Source organism: Macaca nemestrina, chromosome 19 (genome assembly GCF_043159975.1).
Source record: "Macaca nemestrina isolate mMacNem1 chromosome 19, mMacNem.hap1, whole genome shotgun sequence".
In the NCBI taxonomy this organism is placed as follows: domain Eukaryota; kingdom Metazoa; phylum Chordata; class Mammalia; order Primates; family Cercopithecidae; genus Macaca; species Macaca nemestrina.
This window is the reverse complement of record NC_092143.1, coordinates 80,091,941-80,110,140: the sequence shown is the minus strand read 5'-3', so window position 1 is coordinate 80,110,140 and position 18,200 is coordinate 80,091,941. Positions and strand designations below refer to the sequence as shown.

The 18,200-nt window shown below is 37.6% G+C and overlaps 1 protein-coding gene across 4 annotated transcripts in view; it reads left to right on the top strand.

Annotated features, from left to right (window-relative positions):
* LOC105478885 (protein phosphatase 4 regulatory subunit 1) overlaps positions 1-18,200 on the top strand; it is a 72,468-nt gene that overhangs the window by 6,291 nt on the left and 47,977 nt on the right. For 2 of the 4 annotated variants that reach the window (XM_011736610.2, XM_071085687.1), the window contains exon 3: positions 16,885-16,969. In XM_011736610.2, the coding sequence (XP_011734912.1) occupies positions 16,911-16,969 (59 nt within the window). In that variant the 5' untranslated portion in view covers positions 16,885-16,910. Of the gene's footprint in view, positions 1-11,665; positions 11,685-16,833; positions 16,970-18,200 lie in introns of those variants that run through there. The other 2 variants (XM_011736612.3, XM_071085686.1) reach the window with 2 other exon arrangements.

Sequence of the window (18,200 nt, the reverse complement as noted above, 5' to 3'; positions counted from 1 at the left end):
CTCACTTAGTGTTTTGGGCAGAAGTCTAGATGGCACAACTACGGAATTTTGGCTGAGAAGGTTTTCCCTCTAATTTCTGTGAGAGGGTCTGGAACCTGCTCTGCTTTTAGCACAGATGTTTGAGCTGGTGAATCACCAATGCTTTTTCCTCCACAAATTCATTTCTTAACTCTCCTAACTTTTAAGTCAGCTTCTTATCTCTCTAGACTAAGAAGCAAACTTAACTTACTTTCTGGCTTTATTGATATGAATTTGGTTGGTATTTGAACATCTATCATGAAGTCGTTCTGGAAGATACCTCCGTATAGTTTTGTGGAGGGGAAAGAACACTAGGCTTGGTAAGCCTTTAGACCTGAGTTAATATTCTGGCCCTGCCATTTATTCTCTTTAAAATCTGAGCAAGTTAACTTTTTCTCAGCTTTCTATCTTTAAAATATTGATGGATTTTTGGATCATCTCCAGTTTTTTGCTATTACAAATCTGCTGTGAACATTCATACACAAGTCTGTGTGAATATATACATTTTTTTCTCTTGGGTATACATCTAGAAGTAGAATGGCTGTTTAACTTTTTAAGAAACTGCCGGCCCAGCACGGTGGCTTATGCCTGTAGCTGGGACCATAGGCCTGCACCACCATGCCTAGCTAATTTTTTTGTATTTTTGGTAGAGATGAGATTTTGCTTTGTTGTCTAGGCTGGCCTTGAACTCCTGAGCTCAAGCAATCCACCTGCCTTGGCCTCCCAAAGTGCTGGAATTAACAGGCGTGAGCCACTGCACCCAGCCTGATGTAGATCACTTTTATATTTCAATCTATGAAATTCACTTTTAGTAGAAATAACTCATTTATTCAAGACTTCATTTATTTAAGATTGGTGGCAATTTGGACCTGGGTTAGTTCAAATTTTATATTTGGATTACCTGTGGAAAAAAAGATTACTACCAAAGTAATTGCATTATGATTGCAAAGGAAATTTTTATTCACTGAAGGGAACATATAACACATCTGTAATATTTGGGAAATCCACAAGTGTATATCAGAGCAAGTGCTTTGTTATACTACCTTTCTATTAAATACTGTTTGTATACGTAATCTTGGTAACTAACTTGAAACTAGATAAACATGCTGCTACTGTATTATATAAATAGAAATACATTATATATATGGTGTATATATAAATACATGTATGAATATACATATAGTATACTTAAGCAAATTATTCTTGCCTTAAATTCAGTTGTGTTGTAGGACAATTTTGCATTTCTAAGGATTTAGTAAGGTTTTAGTATTGATATTTGAAGGAAGGATTTCTGATAAACATTATTTGTATTATTGCAAAGTACAAAATTAAAGCTTGCCATACCTCTTGCTTGAGACTATTAGACTAAGTTGTGTAGTCCTTCAAATTTATGTTATTTATCTATTTCCATTAATTTTCTTTCTCCAAATGAATTAATTGGGTTTCTGCTACCTCACTAGATGAGGGGTTGAAAAGTTTCTGTAGAAGGCCAAATATTAAATAGTTTAGGTTTTGTGGACCATGTGATCTTTGTTGCAGCTACTCAGATCTGCTATTGTAAGGTAAAAGCAGCCATGACAATACAGAAATGAACGAAAGGAAGTGTCATCCAATAAAATTTTATTTATGAAAACAGAAGGTGGGCCAGTTTGGCTCGGTGGCTGTAGTTGGTCAGCCCTTTCACTGTGCTATAAAATCCAAGATCTGTAACATTTTTATTCTTGACTCATCACAGAGTGCTCAGCAATACATCTCATCAATACTTATTTGCCAAATAAGTATTGAATGAATCTTGATGTTTCAGGCCAAGCTAAATGAGACCATAAACCTAATTTGGGGTCAAATAATGAAATTATTTTTAATTAAACTTGTTATTTTGAACACTTTCCAGACCTATACAAAAGCTGCACAGATATTGTAATGAATTCCCACTTCTTCACCTGAATTAAGCTGTTAACATTTTGCCAGTTTGCTTGTTATTTCTCTATACATTTATACATTATTCTTAATCTTAATTTTTTGGTGTACCTTTTGAAAATAGGTTGTGGTCATTGGGACCTTTAACCTGTGTCTCCTAAGAACGAGGGCACTTTTACAATCATAGTAGTGAAATTTAGGAAATTTAACATTGCTACAATTCTGTTATATAATATGCAGTATATATTGAAATATCCCCAGTAATGGCCTTATGGCAACTGTCTTTTGCTGTAAGGACATTACTTACAAACTTACTAGTTTGGAACAGTTTCTCAGCCTTTAGCGTTAATGATATTGACATTTTTAAAGAGTCCATTTGGTTTTTTCTGTTTCCTCATGATTTGATTCAGGTTATGCTTCTCAGTGGTTCACATTAAGGAGCACCTGATAGCAGTGTCCATTACTGGTAATGTGGAGGTGATGTCTATCAAATTGCTCCACTGTAAAGATTCTATTTTTGCTATTGTAAATAGTAAGGAAATAATTTGACAATAGGGAAACACCCTGTTTCCAAACATTTACCCATTAGTATTAGACGGTGCTGATGATTCTTGCCTGAATTAATTGCGTTTACTAACTGACATTCTGCTTTATATTCATTTGTTGGTATATTTATTTGTTAATATCATTTTAAAGCCCCACATCATTATAAGGTAACTCTCATTCTGTGGTGTATCTCATTGTCTTTCATTTTCTAAAATGTAAAGATGGGAAACAAAATTTGGCAGATTTATTGTGGCCTGAGCAGTATCAAGGGAAAAACTGAAGGGAAGGATAGACTATGAGCTTTTTTCTGTTTTATGTAGGATTATTAGAGGTTATGTAGGGAATAGAAGGGTGTTTAGATCAAATTTGATAAAAGGTTATACAAATTAAAGAGTTCTCTTTGGTGTGATACTTCTCAAGGTATTAATATGCTAATGTGCTTGTGAATATCTTATAGAAGGATAAAATATATTAAAGAAACTCTTGACTCATCAAGTATCCCTATGGACTACATTTTCATTAACAAATATTAATGAATGTGCCTCCATGAGAAGCATTGGATTCTGTTTTTTAGATAATAAAAAGATTTGCAAGACAATCTTTATCTTTAGGGAATTTATATATGTTGGGGAGGGAGAGGGGAAGGAGAGGTAGGAGAATATGAAAAAAAAAAAAAAAACTTTGCAATTATTGGTGGAGTAAAAGTAAGGGCACCCAAGACAGCAGGGAATTAAAAGGAAGAAGAACTCTTAATTAGAAAATGGAAAATGCTTCCTGGATGGTGTTTGTAATAGGTAAATTTAAGCTGAGATGAGGTTAGAGAGTACAGAAATGGAACAGATGAAACCACGTAAGACAGAAAAGTAGTGGGGCATGTTGCAGCAAATTGACTCCATATGGGCTGTGTGCAGGGGAGGAAACTAGGTTGGGGCCAGATCCTGGAGACCCTTGAATTACAGCATGAGAAAGAAAGTTGTACCTTAATTCAGACTGCCTGGGAGGCTTATAGGGGGTGGAATGGTGGGGGTTGGGAGGGAGGGCATGCAAGGGCGTGCATTGAACAGAGTGGGAAGATTGAAATGGTGCTGATATATAAACTGGATTTGAATGAGGGCAGGCAATTATATTAATAATAGTCTAGGACCATGCTCTTTAAACTTTGTTACTGCATACCTACTAAAATAATTTTGAAAACTCTGTATCATGTATTTTAAAGCTGACATCCAAAATTTTCTCCATAAAATTTTACCATATTTGCAAAGGATATAATTTCTAATGTATTATAAATATCAGTATTTTAAACATAGAGTTGTATCACTTTTTAAAATGGACTCTAAATACTATAGCACTTGTATACCCACTATTCATTTTTTAAAACTCACAAATAGGCAAGACTGTAAGAGACAAATAAGACAAAAAAATTGTGAATAAATTATTTAAATTGAGACTCTTGCATTTTTTTCTTTATCTCTTTTCATTTTCCACACAGAAATTTACCTTGATATATTTTCATATTTTCATGCTTGAGAGTTGATTTCTCAGTCACATTTCTCTGCACCAAAAATGGGTAAAGAGAAATTTAAATTTTGTGTCAGGCAAGATGGCTCACACCTGTAATCCCAATACTTTGAAAGGTTGAGGCAGGAGGATCACTTGAGCCCAGGAGTTTGAGACCAGCCCTGGCAACATAGTGAGACCACCAGCTCTACAAAAAATAAAAAAAATTACCTGGGCATGGTGGCACATGCACTTGTAGTCCTAACTAGGGAGACTGAATTGGGAGGACTGCGTGATCCTGGGAGGTCGAGGCTGCAGCGATCCATGATCACACGAGACTTTCTCTCAAAAATTAAAAAATAAAAAAATTAAAAATTTGAATTTCTTGTTAATATAAAACTTAAAGTTTTATTGAGTTCCCATTATTAATACTCAGTCGATCAACCAGAATATATTACAAATTGAAAAAACCTAGTGAACAACGTTTTATCGAAAAGGCATCTAGATCTTAATGAAATGGATGGGAATTTTACAAAATAATTGTGTATTCATGGATAGAATTTATTGCTTAGAATGAGATAATACTTAACATCATTTCTACTTTACATTTTAAGAGCTATAAGCGCTGAGAAATGTTCGTAAATAAGTCAATGGGAATGGAAATGGTTTTTTTGTTTGTTTGTTTTGTTTTTTTTTTTTTTTTGAGACGGAGTCTCGCTCTGCCGCCGAGGCTGGAGTGCAGTGGCCGGATCTCAGCTCACTGCAAGCTCCGCCTCCTGGGTTCCCGCCATTCTCCTGCCTCAGCCTCCCGAGTAGCTGGGACTACAGGCGTCCGCCACCTCGCCCGGCTAGTTTTTTGTATTTTTTAGTAGAGACGGGGTTTCACCATGTTCGCCAGGATGGTCTCGATCTCCTGACCTCGTGATCCGCCCGTCTCGGCCTCCCAAAGTGCTGGGATTACAGGCTTGAGCCACCGCGCCCGGCCTGGAAATGGTTTTGTTGGCAGTGCCACTCATTTTCTTGAACTGCTTCTAACTTATATGCAAAAAAATTACAAAAATTATTTTTAATACGCTTTCAGTCTTTCCATAATTTTGAAACTTTGTTGAAATTTGTTGAAATATTTCAACAAAGGGTTGAAAACCATCTGACTTGTAAAAATATTCATTACAGTATTTAGGGGGTTGATCACTTAACATTTTCATCAATATTTCAAAAGGTTCCATTGTTTAGCGTGGAAGGTTTTTTTCTGTCTTGGAGAAGTGCATCCTAGGAGCTTTGAGATAGTTAGCTTAGAGATAATGCTTTTCTCAGATTCGAGAACATGAAGGGAAAGCCTTGGATCCATAACTCTCAGGCACATTTTTGGGATAGAAATCCCTGGAAGCTGGGGTCTGGAAAATTCCTTAGAGTTATCCAATCTGATAAAGTTGTAGTTACTAAGTTATAAATCTTCATGTACCTTCATGGGGTTTGAATACCCCAGTTTGCTCTAGGCGGAATTATCAGAGCCTCTGAGTTAGAGTGTTGGGAACTTAAAAGGAGGGAATAGATACAGAATACTTTATAAAAGTAGAATTTATGGCTCTTAGGAACTGATTAGATATGGGGGCAAGAAAGATAGTATTTTAAACAATAAATGAAGACCTCGTGTTCGGTATCTCGAGTTGAGTGGGGAAAATGATGGTGATTGGAAAGTCATGAGGATGAGCTGATTTTATAAGAATAGTTTGGACAGTTTAGTTTTCAGAACAAATATGACATGGAGGTGGAGATTTTACAGTGTACTTGCAAATATGGCTCTGGGGATCAGGACAAGATGACTTCATGGGTCATCTGCACAATATGTGATAGCTGCAAATGGCTGGGTTTACCAAGGAGGGGAAGAGGGCATATGTGTAATGTATATGTATGAGGACAAAAGTATAGGGGAAACTACTACATAAAAGAGAAGTAAGCAAGAATAGTTCAGAAGAGTAGAAAATTACTCAGGATTGTGCACTTCCAGAGAACTTACGAGAATTTTAAGAAGAGGATGTTGGGGTGGCAGGTGTCAACATTATGAAAAGCTGTAGAGAAGTAAGAGCAGTTGGTCTGAGAAGGATTGCTGATCTTTGAGAAGAGAGTCACAGAGTGAAAGAGAAGACATTTTATTTGTCTTGGTGAAGGCTATCAAGGGGGAACTGTACCTTTAAGAAGTTTGATGGAAAAAAGCCATTTTAGGGATAGCAAGCTTAGGTTCTAGATTCACCATGAAAGGAAAAGCCCCATGTAGTGAGACTGGTTCTTAAATACTTTCTATGGATCGTAAAGTACAGTTTCCATGGAGACATTCACCTTCACCATTGTAACATTATTGTTGCTGTGGTTGAGTCCTGGGTGAGGTGGTTGGACTTTAAGAGCCATGTCGTTGGAAAAATATGTGTCTTCAGACCATAGCAGCATGACTTTTTGAGAATCCTCTGGGGACTGAGACCAGCTGAGGGAATAGCACTTCTCCATCTCTCTCTCACACTCTGAAGCGTGTGTATGCTCACTGAATTGGATGTATGGTGGTCAAGTGCACTATCGAGACTGTTTCTTGCTTTTGTTCTCTTGGTTGCTGACACTTCCCACCCCCGTCCCGACTTGGCAGAACAGAGTAAATGCATGTGTGGTGATAATAAGGTAGGAATGGAAGTTGGGTTTTTTGAAGATGGTTTCAGGAACTTTTAATAAATAGAGATTTGAGACATCTTCCGAGGATTGTAAGGTTTGATAAGAATTGTAGATTCAAAATTCTTCTTGAGTGACCATGAAATTAGCTTGAATTTGTAGTATATTTGAGCATATTTAACAAGGAATAGAAAAGAGGCATACTTACAGTATTGATGCAGGTGGAGAATACAGTTGGTCTTCCACATTCAAGATTCCACATCTGGGGATTCAACCAACTGTGAATTGAAATATTTTTAAAAATAGAAAACAGCAGAACAATTTTAAAAATACAAATAAAAAATGCCGTATAACCAACTATTTACATAGCATTTACGTTGTTAAGTAATCTAGAGATGGTTTAAGATACAAAGGAACCTGTATATAGATTATATGCAAATTCTACAACATCCTATGTCAGGGCTTGAACATCCTTGGATTTTGGTATTCATTTGGGGGTTGGTCCTGGAACCAATTCCCTGCAAATACCGAGAGATGACTGTATGGTACTCTTGAGAAGGTTAGGGCTTCTGTGTATTCCTTCCTTCCCCCTCTTGCTCTTTGACAACTAAGAGTGGTAGGATCATTGAAAGAAGAGTGCTAGGAAATGAGGCCTGAAGTTCTGTTAGAATGCTGTGTAAAAACAGGTCATTTCGCTTGGAAGTGATAACATGATCTTTGCTTCTTAATTTAAAAAACAGATCTTAATAATTGATAATTTTAGTCAGATTTTATTGTAGCATAGTTGAGTGAGTATATACGTTGCCTGGAGTTGTCTGTTGTTCTGCGATAACTGTTGAAATGAGTCAAGTTGTTGCTTGGAAAAATCTCAGATGTCATTCTGAATTACAGAGTAGTAATGTGATTTCTGTAGCCAAGTAAGAGGATTTTGCAAAATGTATTAATGTTAACTCTTTAAAAATTAGAAGGCAGAGTCGATTTGGGTAGGTCGTGTTTCCCTACTCCTGCCTTGCTTCTGTATCAACCTTATGCCCCAGCTACACCAAATTACTTGTAATTCTGGAGACATGAAATAGTTTTCTTTGACTCCCTATCTTTGGAATTTTCTGCTTAGAATGCCCTCCTCCTGCCCTTTGTCCTGCTTGGCAAATTCCAGTGTATTTTCCAAGAATTGGCTTGACTTCGAAGCCTTCTCTTATCAGGGCAGACTTAGAAGTATAATAGTTAACAGCATATTTTGTTTGTATACAGTCTTATACTATGTATTTTTTCTTAGTAGAGTATGTTTATATATGCACACACATACATACAATGTATACCCATATATGTACATACATGCACAATTTTTTGTCTAGTTTTTATAGTATATTCCTTGTTCAGTGCCTGACATTAGATAGTGTATGTGCTGTCCTGTTTATATTAAGACTACTAACTGGTTGAATGAAAACAATTAAAAACACATGGTTTTCCTACTTAGTGGTTGAATGAAATCAATGAAAACAAAAATACTTGGAAACTACGGGCAGATTTTCTGTTTCTAGAAACAAACTGAAATGCAAAGTGGGAGGGAACATTTGCTTATTTGCCTGACACTGTTGCAGTTATCACTGTGTCTTAAAAGTCTTAACCGTTATTTTATAGATAAATATAGTAAGTGACAAAACGGGATTTGAATCCAGATCTCTCTTACCATAAAAATCTTCTGTTCTTTTCACACAATTTGGCTATGACTATGTACAATTTTATGGTGGGCCCAACCTTTTTTTTTTTTTTTTTTTTGAGACAGTGTCTCGGTACGTCACCCAGGTTGGAGTGCAGTGGCGTGATTTTGGCTCACTGCAACCTCCTCATCCTGGTTTGAAGCGCTTCTCCTGCTTCAGCCCAGCTGATTTTTGTATTTTTAGTAGAGATGGGATTTCACCATGTCGGCCAGGCTGGTGTGAAACTTCTGACCTCAAATTATCAGCCCACCTTGGCCTCCCAAAGTGCTGGGATTACAGGCGTGAGCCACTGCGCATGGCCAAAGGAAAGGCGCAACTTTTAAACTATTATATTTTAGGCACTTTTTCTTAAATTTAAAAAAGCGAAAAATTGGAATTTCTCTTCTGCTACTTTGGATTTTTATGTTAGATTCAGGGAACTGCAGGTAGTATAGAGAGAGGATACTTCTGGAACTATGACAGTTGTTTTGTCCTGTTACATAATCTCATGTCTATACAAAAAGACATTCAGTTCTATAGGTAACAAGGATTGTCGTCGTTTTATTGTTTCTTTCCCTTGTCATCTTCATTCCTGATGTTCTCTTTATTTGTATCGTAACATATTTGATTCCTTTCGTGATTTGGAACTAGAAGGTTCTGTTGAGCCTAGTTTATGTGTAGCAGCAGTTTTCAAAGGGTCTTGGAGATAAGATGAACCAAAGCTTTAAGTATAGGGCCTTAGTTTATATCCTAGATTTTCTATTCCTATTAAGAATTCTATTCTTTTGGCCAGGCGCAGTGGCTCACGCCGATAATCCCAGCACTTCGGGAGGCCAAGGCGGGTGGATCACTTGAGGCCAGGAGTTCAAGACCAACCTGGGCAACATGGTGAAACCCCGTCTCTTCTAAAAATACAAGAATTAGGTGTTGTGGTGCCTGCCTGTAATTCCAGCTGCTCAAGAGGCTGAGGCATGAGAATTGCTTATACCTGGGAGGCGGAGGTTACGGTGAGCCGAGATAGCACCACTGCACTCCAGCCTGGGCAACAGAGCAAGACTCTGTGTCAAAAAAAATAAAAAAGAATTCTATTCTTTTAGAATTCTATTCTGTTAAGATTAACCAAAAACCCAATTTTCAATTAAAAGATGTGCCACATAACTTTTTCATGGAATCTTTTACTTTATAATTAAATATTAGGTTTTGCAAAATGAAAAATACCTATTTAATTATTTATTGGCAATCTGTCTTGAGCTTACAAGGGATCTTCCCTTTAACTTTTTATCCTGGCTCCCCTTCAGCTAGCAATGACAGCTATTAAGACAGTAAGTTTATAGGGAAAGAGGGAGTATTGGAATTTTGGGAGAACAGATATAATTAGAAAAAGCATTTCAGAGTAGTCATTGTTAATATATGCTTTTTAAAAAGTTTATTATTTTTTTTATTTTGGAGACAGAGTGTCATTCTGTCACCCAGGTTAGAGTGCAGCGGTGCCATCTTGGCTCACTGCAACCTCTACCTCCCAGGTTCAAGTGATTCTTGTGATTCAGCCTCCCAAGTAGCTGGAATTTCAGGCATGCACCACCATGCCCAACTAATTTTTTTGTATTTTTAGTAGAGACGGGGTTTCACCAGGTTGGCCTGGCTGGTCTTGAACTCCTAACCTCTAAGCGATCCACCTGCCTCAGCCTCCCACAGTGCTGGGATTACAGGCATGAGCCACTGTGCCCGGCCAGTATATGCTTTTTTTTTTTCCTCCAAAAAAGACAACAGTAACAACAACAACCTGATTTGAACACACTGTATTATATGCTTTTTGGTCATTTAAAAAATTCAAATAGCATTAAAAGATGATGGTTTTTTAATGGTTTTTTTACTTCATCAGTGAAAGAGGCTGAATTTTAAAAGCCGTGGAACAGTATAGGGCTATTGCTGCCATTATAGTGTTCAAGAATCCATAGAGTTTAGTTATGCAGAGCTACTTAAGAATTCAGGAGTCTTAAAGTACTAATATCTCCATTTCTAGTAATACTTCTTGTCTTTGATCTATTTTGTCTCATAATAATATAGCTACTCCAGCTTTTTTTCTTTTTTCTTTTTTTGAGACAGTCTCACTCTGTCACCCAGGCTGGAATGCAGTGGAGCTATCTCAGCTTACTGAAACGTCTGCCTCCCATACTTAAGTGATCCCCCCACTTCAAGCACCCAAGTAGCAGGGACCACAGGTGTGCACCACCACCCCCAGCTAATATTTTTGTATCTTTTATAGAGATGGGGTTTCACCATGTTGCCCAGGCTGGTCTCGTCTCAAACTCCTGAGCTCAAGCAGTCCACCTGCTTCAGCCTTCCAAAGTGCTGGGATTATCGGCATGAGCCACCACACCTGGCCTCCTGCTTTCTTATGCTCACTATTTTGTGTTATATCTTTTAAAAAAATTATTTTCAACCTGATGGTTGAAATTTTGTCTTTAGAAATGTATCTCTGGTAGACAGACTATATTTCTGATGGTCTGACAATCTTTGCCTTTTAAATGAGATATTTTAGTCCATTTATATTTAATGTAATTATTGATCTAGTTGCATTTAGGTCTGTGATTCTGCTATTTATTTTCTGTTTGACTCATGGTTTTTTCCTCTGTTACTCCTTTCTAGACTTTATTTTGGGTTAACTGAGTATTTTTTAGTACTCCATTTTAGTTTCTCCGTTATCTTTATACCTATACCTTCTAATATGTTTCAGAGATTGCTCCTAGGATTGTTATTTTTTTGGGGGGGGGGCGCCAAATATAAGTGAACATTTGTCACTAGTGTCTGTACCAGAGTGGAACACTCCCTTTGTATGGAAGTGATTAGACTTTGTATGGAAGTCTAATCATGATAGAGTGGTAGCAAAACATTTGAAGCAGAATATGATTTTGTTACCTTCTAGGAGTATGCTTCTTAAGTATGGTTGTTGAACAGTCTGCATTTAAATTAGTGGAGTTATTTATCTAAAAATAAATGCTCCTGAGCCTTACTCCAAACTAAATAAGTATCTGAGTGTGGGATCTAGGTATCTGCATTTTAGGTAAGTGCTCCAAGCTTGTCTTGAACATAATTATGTTTGGCAGTCACAGCTGTAGGAGTTTTTTTCCTACTGCCCTCTGCTTTTTATGGGCCAGAATCAATTTTATTGTTTATCTTTAAGATTAACAAGTGTGAGACTGATGAAACAGTTTGGTCATAGTCATAGAATTCTAGAGCCTTTATAAAGGTGTTTCAAGGTTATGCTAGCTTAACAGTCTTATAAAGGAGAAAACTGGCCAGATGAGAGTGGCTGAGTGGCTTTTACAGCTCTGATTTATAATTAATAAGGTATTTTGCTATGAATTGTAGACTAGAATAAGCTGTATAAAATATTTCTGCTCTGTATAGTTATGTTCATGGTTAGGTATTGTTTGTAATCCAATTTGACAGTCTCTGCCTTAGTTGGGCTATTTAGACCATTTGCACTTAATGTAGTTGCTGATATGGTTGTGTTCAAATCTCTTTATCTTGCTGTTTCTCATTTGTTTGTCTCATCTCTTCTTGTTCCCTTTATTCTCTTTTTGTGTGTTCTTTTAGATTACTTATGGGGTGTACTGGATTAGTAGTTGTATGTCTTTGGTGTATGTGTGTTTCTTTTTAAATAATGATTGCTTTAGAGTTTGTAATTAATATGCATTTTTACTTTTCCACAGTCAACTTCAAGTAACATGTATCTCTTCACACACAGCGTAAGAGCTTTGTAACAGTATACCCTTTTCTTGCCTGTGTGCTATTGTAGTCATATATTATACTTCTGCATGTGTTGTGAACCCCACAATATATATTTATCCATTTATTTTTTAGTACATAGTTTTATTTAAGCAGTTATTTTTTAGATACTTGAAAAATAAGAAATTTTTTATTTATCCCATATTAACTTTTTGTTCTTTCTTTTTTTTCTGGAGACAGGGTCTTGCTTTGTCCTCCAGACTGGAGTGCAGTGGCGCCATCTCAGGTCACTGCAGCTTTGACCTCCCAGGTTCAAGCAGTCCTCTTGCCTCAGCCCCCTAAGTAGCTGGGACTACAGGTGCATGCCACCATGCCCAGCTAATTTTTGTATTTTTTTTAGAGGCACAGTTTTACCATAGTGCCCAGGCTGATTTTGAACTCCTGAGCTCAGATGATCCATCCGCCTCGGCCTCTCAAAGTGATAGGATCACAGGCGTGAGCCACTGTGCCCGGCCCTATATTAATTGTTTCTGATGCCCTTTATTCTTTTGTATAGATCCAGATTCTCATTTGGTGTAATTTTACTTTTGCTTGAATGATTTGCTTTAGTATTTCCTATAGTGCATGTCTGCTGTTGATGATAGCAGTCTTTGTATGGCTGAAAGAATCTTTATTTCAGCTTCATATTTGGAAGATTTCTACTTCTTAGGTGTGGAGTTGTAGGTATTTTTCTTTATGTACTTTAAAGATGTTACTGTCTTCTGACTTGTATTTTAGCTATCATTCTTATTTTTGTTTTTCTTTTTTTTTTTTTTTTTTTTGAGACGGAGTCTCGCGCTGTCACCCAGGCTGGAGTGCAGTGGCCGGATCTCAGCTCACTGCAAGCTCCGCCTCCCGGGTTCACGCCATTCTCCTGCCTCCACCTCCCGAGTAGCTGGGACTACAGGCGTCCGCCACCTCGCCCGGCTAGTTTTTTGTATTTTTTAGTAGAGACGGGGTTTCACCGTGTTAACCAGGATGGTCTCGATCTCCTGACCTCGTGATCCGCCCGTCTCGGCCTCCCAAAGTGCTGGGATTACAGGCTTGAGCCACCGCGCCCGGCCTTATTTTTGTTTTTCTGTATATAACTTGAGTTTTTCTCTGGCTGCCCAAAAGTTTCTATCACTAGCTTTAAGCAATTTGATTATATTGTACCTTGGTATACTTTTCTTCATGTTTCTTGCTCATGAGTTTCATTGAACCCCTTGAATCTATCTGTAGATTGATAGTTGTTACCAAATTTGGGAAAATTTTGTCCGTTATTTCTTCAGATATATTTTATATCTCCCATTCTTCTTTGGGGACTCCATTTGCACATATATTTGGATGCTGGGAGTTTTCCTACAATTGATTGATGCTTAATTTTTTTCCTCCCCTATATTTTTTCTGTTTCATTTGGGATATTTTTCTTATGCTTTTTCTTCAAGGTAACACATTTTTTCCTCTGTAATGTTTAATCTGCTCTTGATCCCATCCCGTGTATTTTTCATATCTTTTTTTCATCTCTAAAAGATCAATTTAGGTCTTTAATATCATCTTCCGTGTCTCTTCTTTTTTTTTTTTTTTTGAGACGGAGTGTCGCTCTGTTGCCCAGGCTGGAGTGCAGTGGCCGGATCTCGGCTCACTGCAATCTCCGCCTTCCGGGTTTATGCCATTCTCCCGCCTCAGCCTCCCGAGTAGCTGGGACTACAGGCGCCCGCCACCTCGCCCGGCTAGTTTTTTGTATTTTTTAGTAGAGACGGGGTTTCACCGTGTTCGCCAGGATGGTCTCGATCTCCTGACTTCGTGATCCACCGGCGTCGGCCTCCCAAAGTGCTGGGATTACAGGCTTGAGCCACCGCGCCCGGCCCCGTGTCTCTTCTTAACATGCTCTTTTTTTCTGCCTTCTTAAATGTATGGAATATAATTAAAATAACTTTCAATATCCTTATCTACTAATTCTATATTCTTTGTTCTGGGTCTGTTTCTGTTGTAGAATTTTTTGCCTCATGGTTTGTATTTTCCTGCCTTTTGTGTGCCTAGTAATTTTTTATTGGATGCTAGACGTTGTGGAGTTTACCTTGTTGAGTGCTAGCTATTTTTATATTCATTTACATACTTGAGTTTTGTTCTGTGACACAGTTTTTTGGATATAGTTTGTTTCTTTTGAAGCCTGTTAAACTTTGTTAGGCAAAACCAGGAGAATTGTTTGCCACTTCTTAGGCGTTTTGCCTCATTTATTATAGAATTTTTTAAATTTTTATTGGTGGAGACATAAACTAGTCCTTGTCCTTTGTGATAATCGAGGATTTGTTCACTTGATCATTTCAGGTAGTTATTTATTTTTCCCAGAATACGGAGTAGTTTCCTCACACACATAAACTGTTTGAATACTCACTCAAAGACTCAAAGGGACCTTCTGTAGCTTTCTGAGGTTCTTTCTCTGTGAAGGTCCCTCCTCTCTGATACTCTTCCTCTGCCAATTCTAGCTCCCTTGGCCTCCCTGAATTCTCAACTCTGTCTCCTCAATTCGAGGAGTCTGCTGAGATTATATTTGGACCCTCCTAGTGCTCTGGAAATTATTTCCAGGAAGTTAACTGGAAGAATATAGGGCTCATTTCATTTGTCCTCTCTTTCTCAGAGATCACTGTCCAGTACTGTCTTTTGTCAGTGTCTGATACCATGACTTCATATGTTTTATCTTTTTTTTTTAAGAGATGGGGGTCTCACTGTGTTTCTCAGGGGCTAGAGTGCAGTGGCTATTCACAGATGCAGTTATAGAACACTACAGTGTCGACCTCCTGTGCTCAAGCAATCCTCCTGCTTCAGCCTCCTAAGTAGCTGGGACTACAGACACTGTCGGCATACCTGGCTCTGTCATTTTATTTATTTATTTATTTACCATTTAAGGTGTGAGGGTTAAGTTGGTTCTTGTTAATCCATCCTTTTCAAAAGTGGAAGACCATGTTTAAGTGTTCTTTAAATACAGAAGTTTTGTTTTTAACAAAAGGGACTGTGCTGTGTTTTGTGGTCCCTTTTTGATAATGTTCTATTGGGAGTAAAAACGATGTTATCTGTTTAAAGTAGTCAGTTCTGTAAGATGGTCCCATGGTATATACACATTTAATTTAAAAACCAGCATTTTAAAATGTCCTAATAGCAACAACATTTCATGAGGAAATGATGAATCTTTTCGGTCACTCGTATAGCAACATTTGGGAGGAGTTTCTTAGGTGGTTTTCTTTTTCTCTCCTAAGAAAAGAGCTAAAGGAGCAAAGACAGAATCTCATTGTGAGTGATGAACAGATTTTTTTGTTTCAAAAATACTTAAATGCTTACTTTGTGCCTGGAAATATCCTGGAGATGAAGCAGTGTATGGGATAAAAATTCCTGTCCTCATGGAGCCAATAACTTACTCTGGAGAGACAGACAATAAGTAAAACAACTAATATTACCAGATGTTGACAGGCACTGTTGAGAAAGTAAATCAAGTAATGCGGGGGATAGAATAGGAAGTGCCAGGAAATAATAAGAAAATTTCTTGGAAAACTCTTAGGGCCTTGAGAAAGGCCCTGAACTGTAGCAGTTGAAGAGTTCTTATTTAGCTCTGGATCCCATCCTTTCCAACCTCATGGTGTTTCCATCAGTAATATTTTCTTATTGCTAAAACTTCAATTTATGTTTGTTGACTATTTACTTTCATTATATAACCATGTGCAAATCTTTGTCTTCTTTTAAACAGTAGGAACAAAACAAAATAAATAATCTTTATTTTGCTTGAATGCCGTGGCTAGTAATCTAATCCAGTTTACTATTTCACAACCACAGTTCTGGAAAGTATATTTTGTATTCCTTGTCTTCACTTTCTTATATTTTCCTCTACCTCTTCAGTCAGGTTTGGCCTCTCAGCTTTCATACAATGGAAAATCGCCCTTGTCATACAGCATGGCACAAAAGTACCCAATTCAGTGGGCACCTTTCAGTTCTTCCTTGACTCCTTTGGTAGTAGATGCTGTTTAATCATACCTTCACTCATTGCTTGGTTCCTTTGAAATAATTATCTTTTGGTTGGTTTTTAGCCATTCTTTCTTGGTCTTTTCTTCCTTCTCCTGCAGCTTGAATGGGTGTCTGGCCTTCTAGTTTGTATTAATACATACTTTTATTACAATGATCATTTTAAAGTAGATTGTTTTATGTAGAATATTAGCTCTTTGAAAGCAGAAACATTAGTATTTTCATTATTGTCTCCCCAGCAACTACCCTAGTACTTGGCACAAATGTATTTAATAAATATTTGTTTAATGAATATAAATATACTAGTGTTTTTAGCTTTCCTCTATTAAGTGAAGTTAGATACCAGTTTCATTAGCTTTATCTTCTACATTGCAGGATTAACTACATCGGTGCTAGACTTTTTGTGTGTCTATTCACAAGTTGTTAGTGTCTTGATTGAACATGTTCTCAAGACTCTGATCACTGTTTCCTGCATACTGAGTTTCTGTAGCCTCTGACCCTTGTGCTTTTAGAGCCAAGTAGAACTTTGTCATTATAGAGCCAAGTAGAACATATCTGTAGAAAAAGGAAAGGGAGGTATATTTTAGTTATTTGTGGCTTCTGGATTGATTCTGAGAGTCTCTTATGATTTTTTTTTTTGTACCATTCCAGAAACAGATTTTTACTGCTTCAGACAGGCAAGGGGTACATTTTAGTTTCAAAGTGTTATAAGGAGTATTTCTGATATCTCTGATAGTTGGTGTGGATGACTACAGCTCAGAGTCTGATGTGATTATTATACCTTCAGCCCTGGACTTTGTCTCACAAGATGAAATGTTGACGCCCCTGGGGAGATTGGACAAGTATGCTGCAAGTGAGAACGTATTTAACAGGTATGTGCATATTCTTTTTGTTAAAGTGGAAGTGGAAGGGTGGTTTTACTAACCTCAGTAGGGAAAATGAAAGTATCCATTTTAAAGGAGGTATTATTAACAGGCACAATCTGAGTCACCAAGTTTTATTCGTAGTCATAGCATGAGCAGTTTTGTACTTGTTTATTCTTTGATCCTAGTAAGCATACAACATGCTTTCTTTGCAAAAAAATTACCATTAATTACCATTGCTTTTCTGCCACTGGACATAATTTTGGTATTCATATAAATTGCTTATTGGAAAGTACATTATTCCTTCAACACATGATGTTGTATACCTGCTGTGTGACAGGTGATGCTCAAGGTCATTGGGTCACATGGCAGTGACCAAGAGCCAGCACTCTTCCTGCTGCATTGTGTTTGTCCGGCCACGATCCCAGACCACTTACATCACACTTTTCTGGGAAATCAAAAAGTCTGTTCAGATTTTTTGGGTATAGCTATGCAAAACTCATACTGTTAAAAATATGTAAGGATAGCATTTTGTATAATGAATGTGTTTTTTCATTATAATAATTGAAAGACAACTGAAATGAATTTTTGGTGACTTTTTGCCCAATCAGTTAGATAAAGATTTTAAAAAATGTTGTAAATATTCAGTCTCATCTTGTTAAAATAAAATCAAATCAATACTGCCATTTGCCACTTAGAAAATTATAGACCTAATATATGTTTTAATAATGTAATAAGAAAAAAAATTTTTTTTTTTTTTTTTTTGAGATGGAGTCTCGCTGTGTCGCCCAGGCTGGAGTACAGTGGCCGGATCTCAGCTCACTGCAAGCCCCACCTCCCGGGTTTACGCCATTCTCCTGCCTCAGCCTCCCGAGTAGCTGGGACTACAGGCATCCGCCACCTCGCCCGGCTAGTTTTTTGTATTTTTTAGTAGAGACGGGGTTTCACCGTGTTAGCCAGGATGGTCTCGATCTCCTGACCTCGTGATCCGCCCGTCTCGGCCTCCCAAAGTGCTGGGATTACAGGCTTGAGCCACCGCGCCTGGCCTGAAAAAAATTTCTTAAAAAATGTGTAGATTTTGTCTTTTAAAATTCTAGATACTGGCCAGGCGCAGTGACTCATGCCTGTAATCCCAGCACTTTGGGAGGCCAAGGCAGGTGGATTGCTTGAGCACGGGAGTTTGAGAGCAGCCTGGGCAACATGGTGAAACCCCATCTCTACTAAAGATATTTAAAAATTA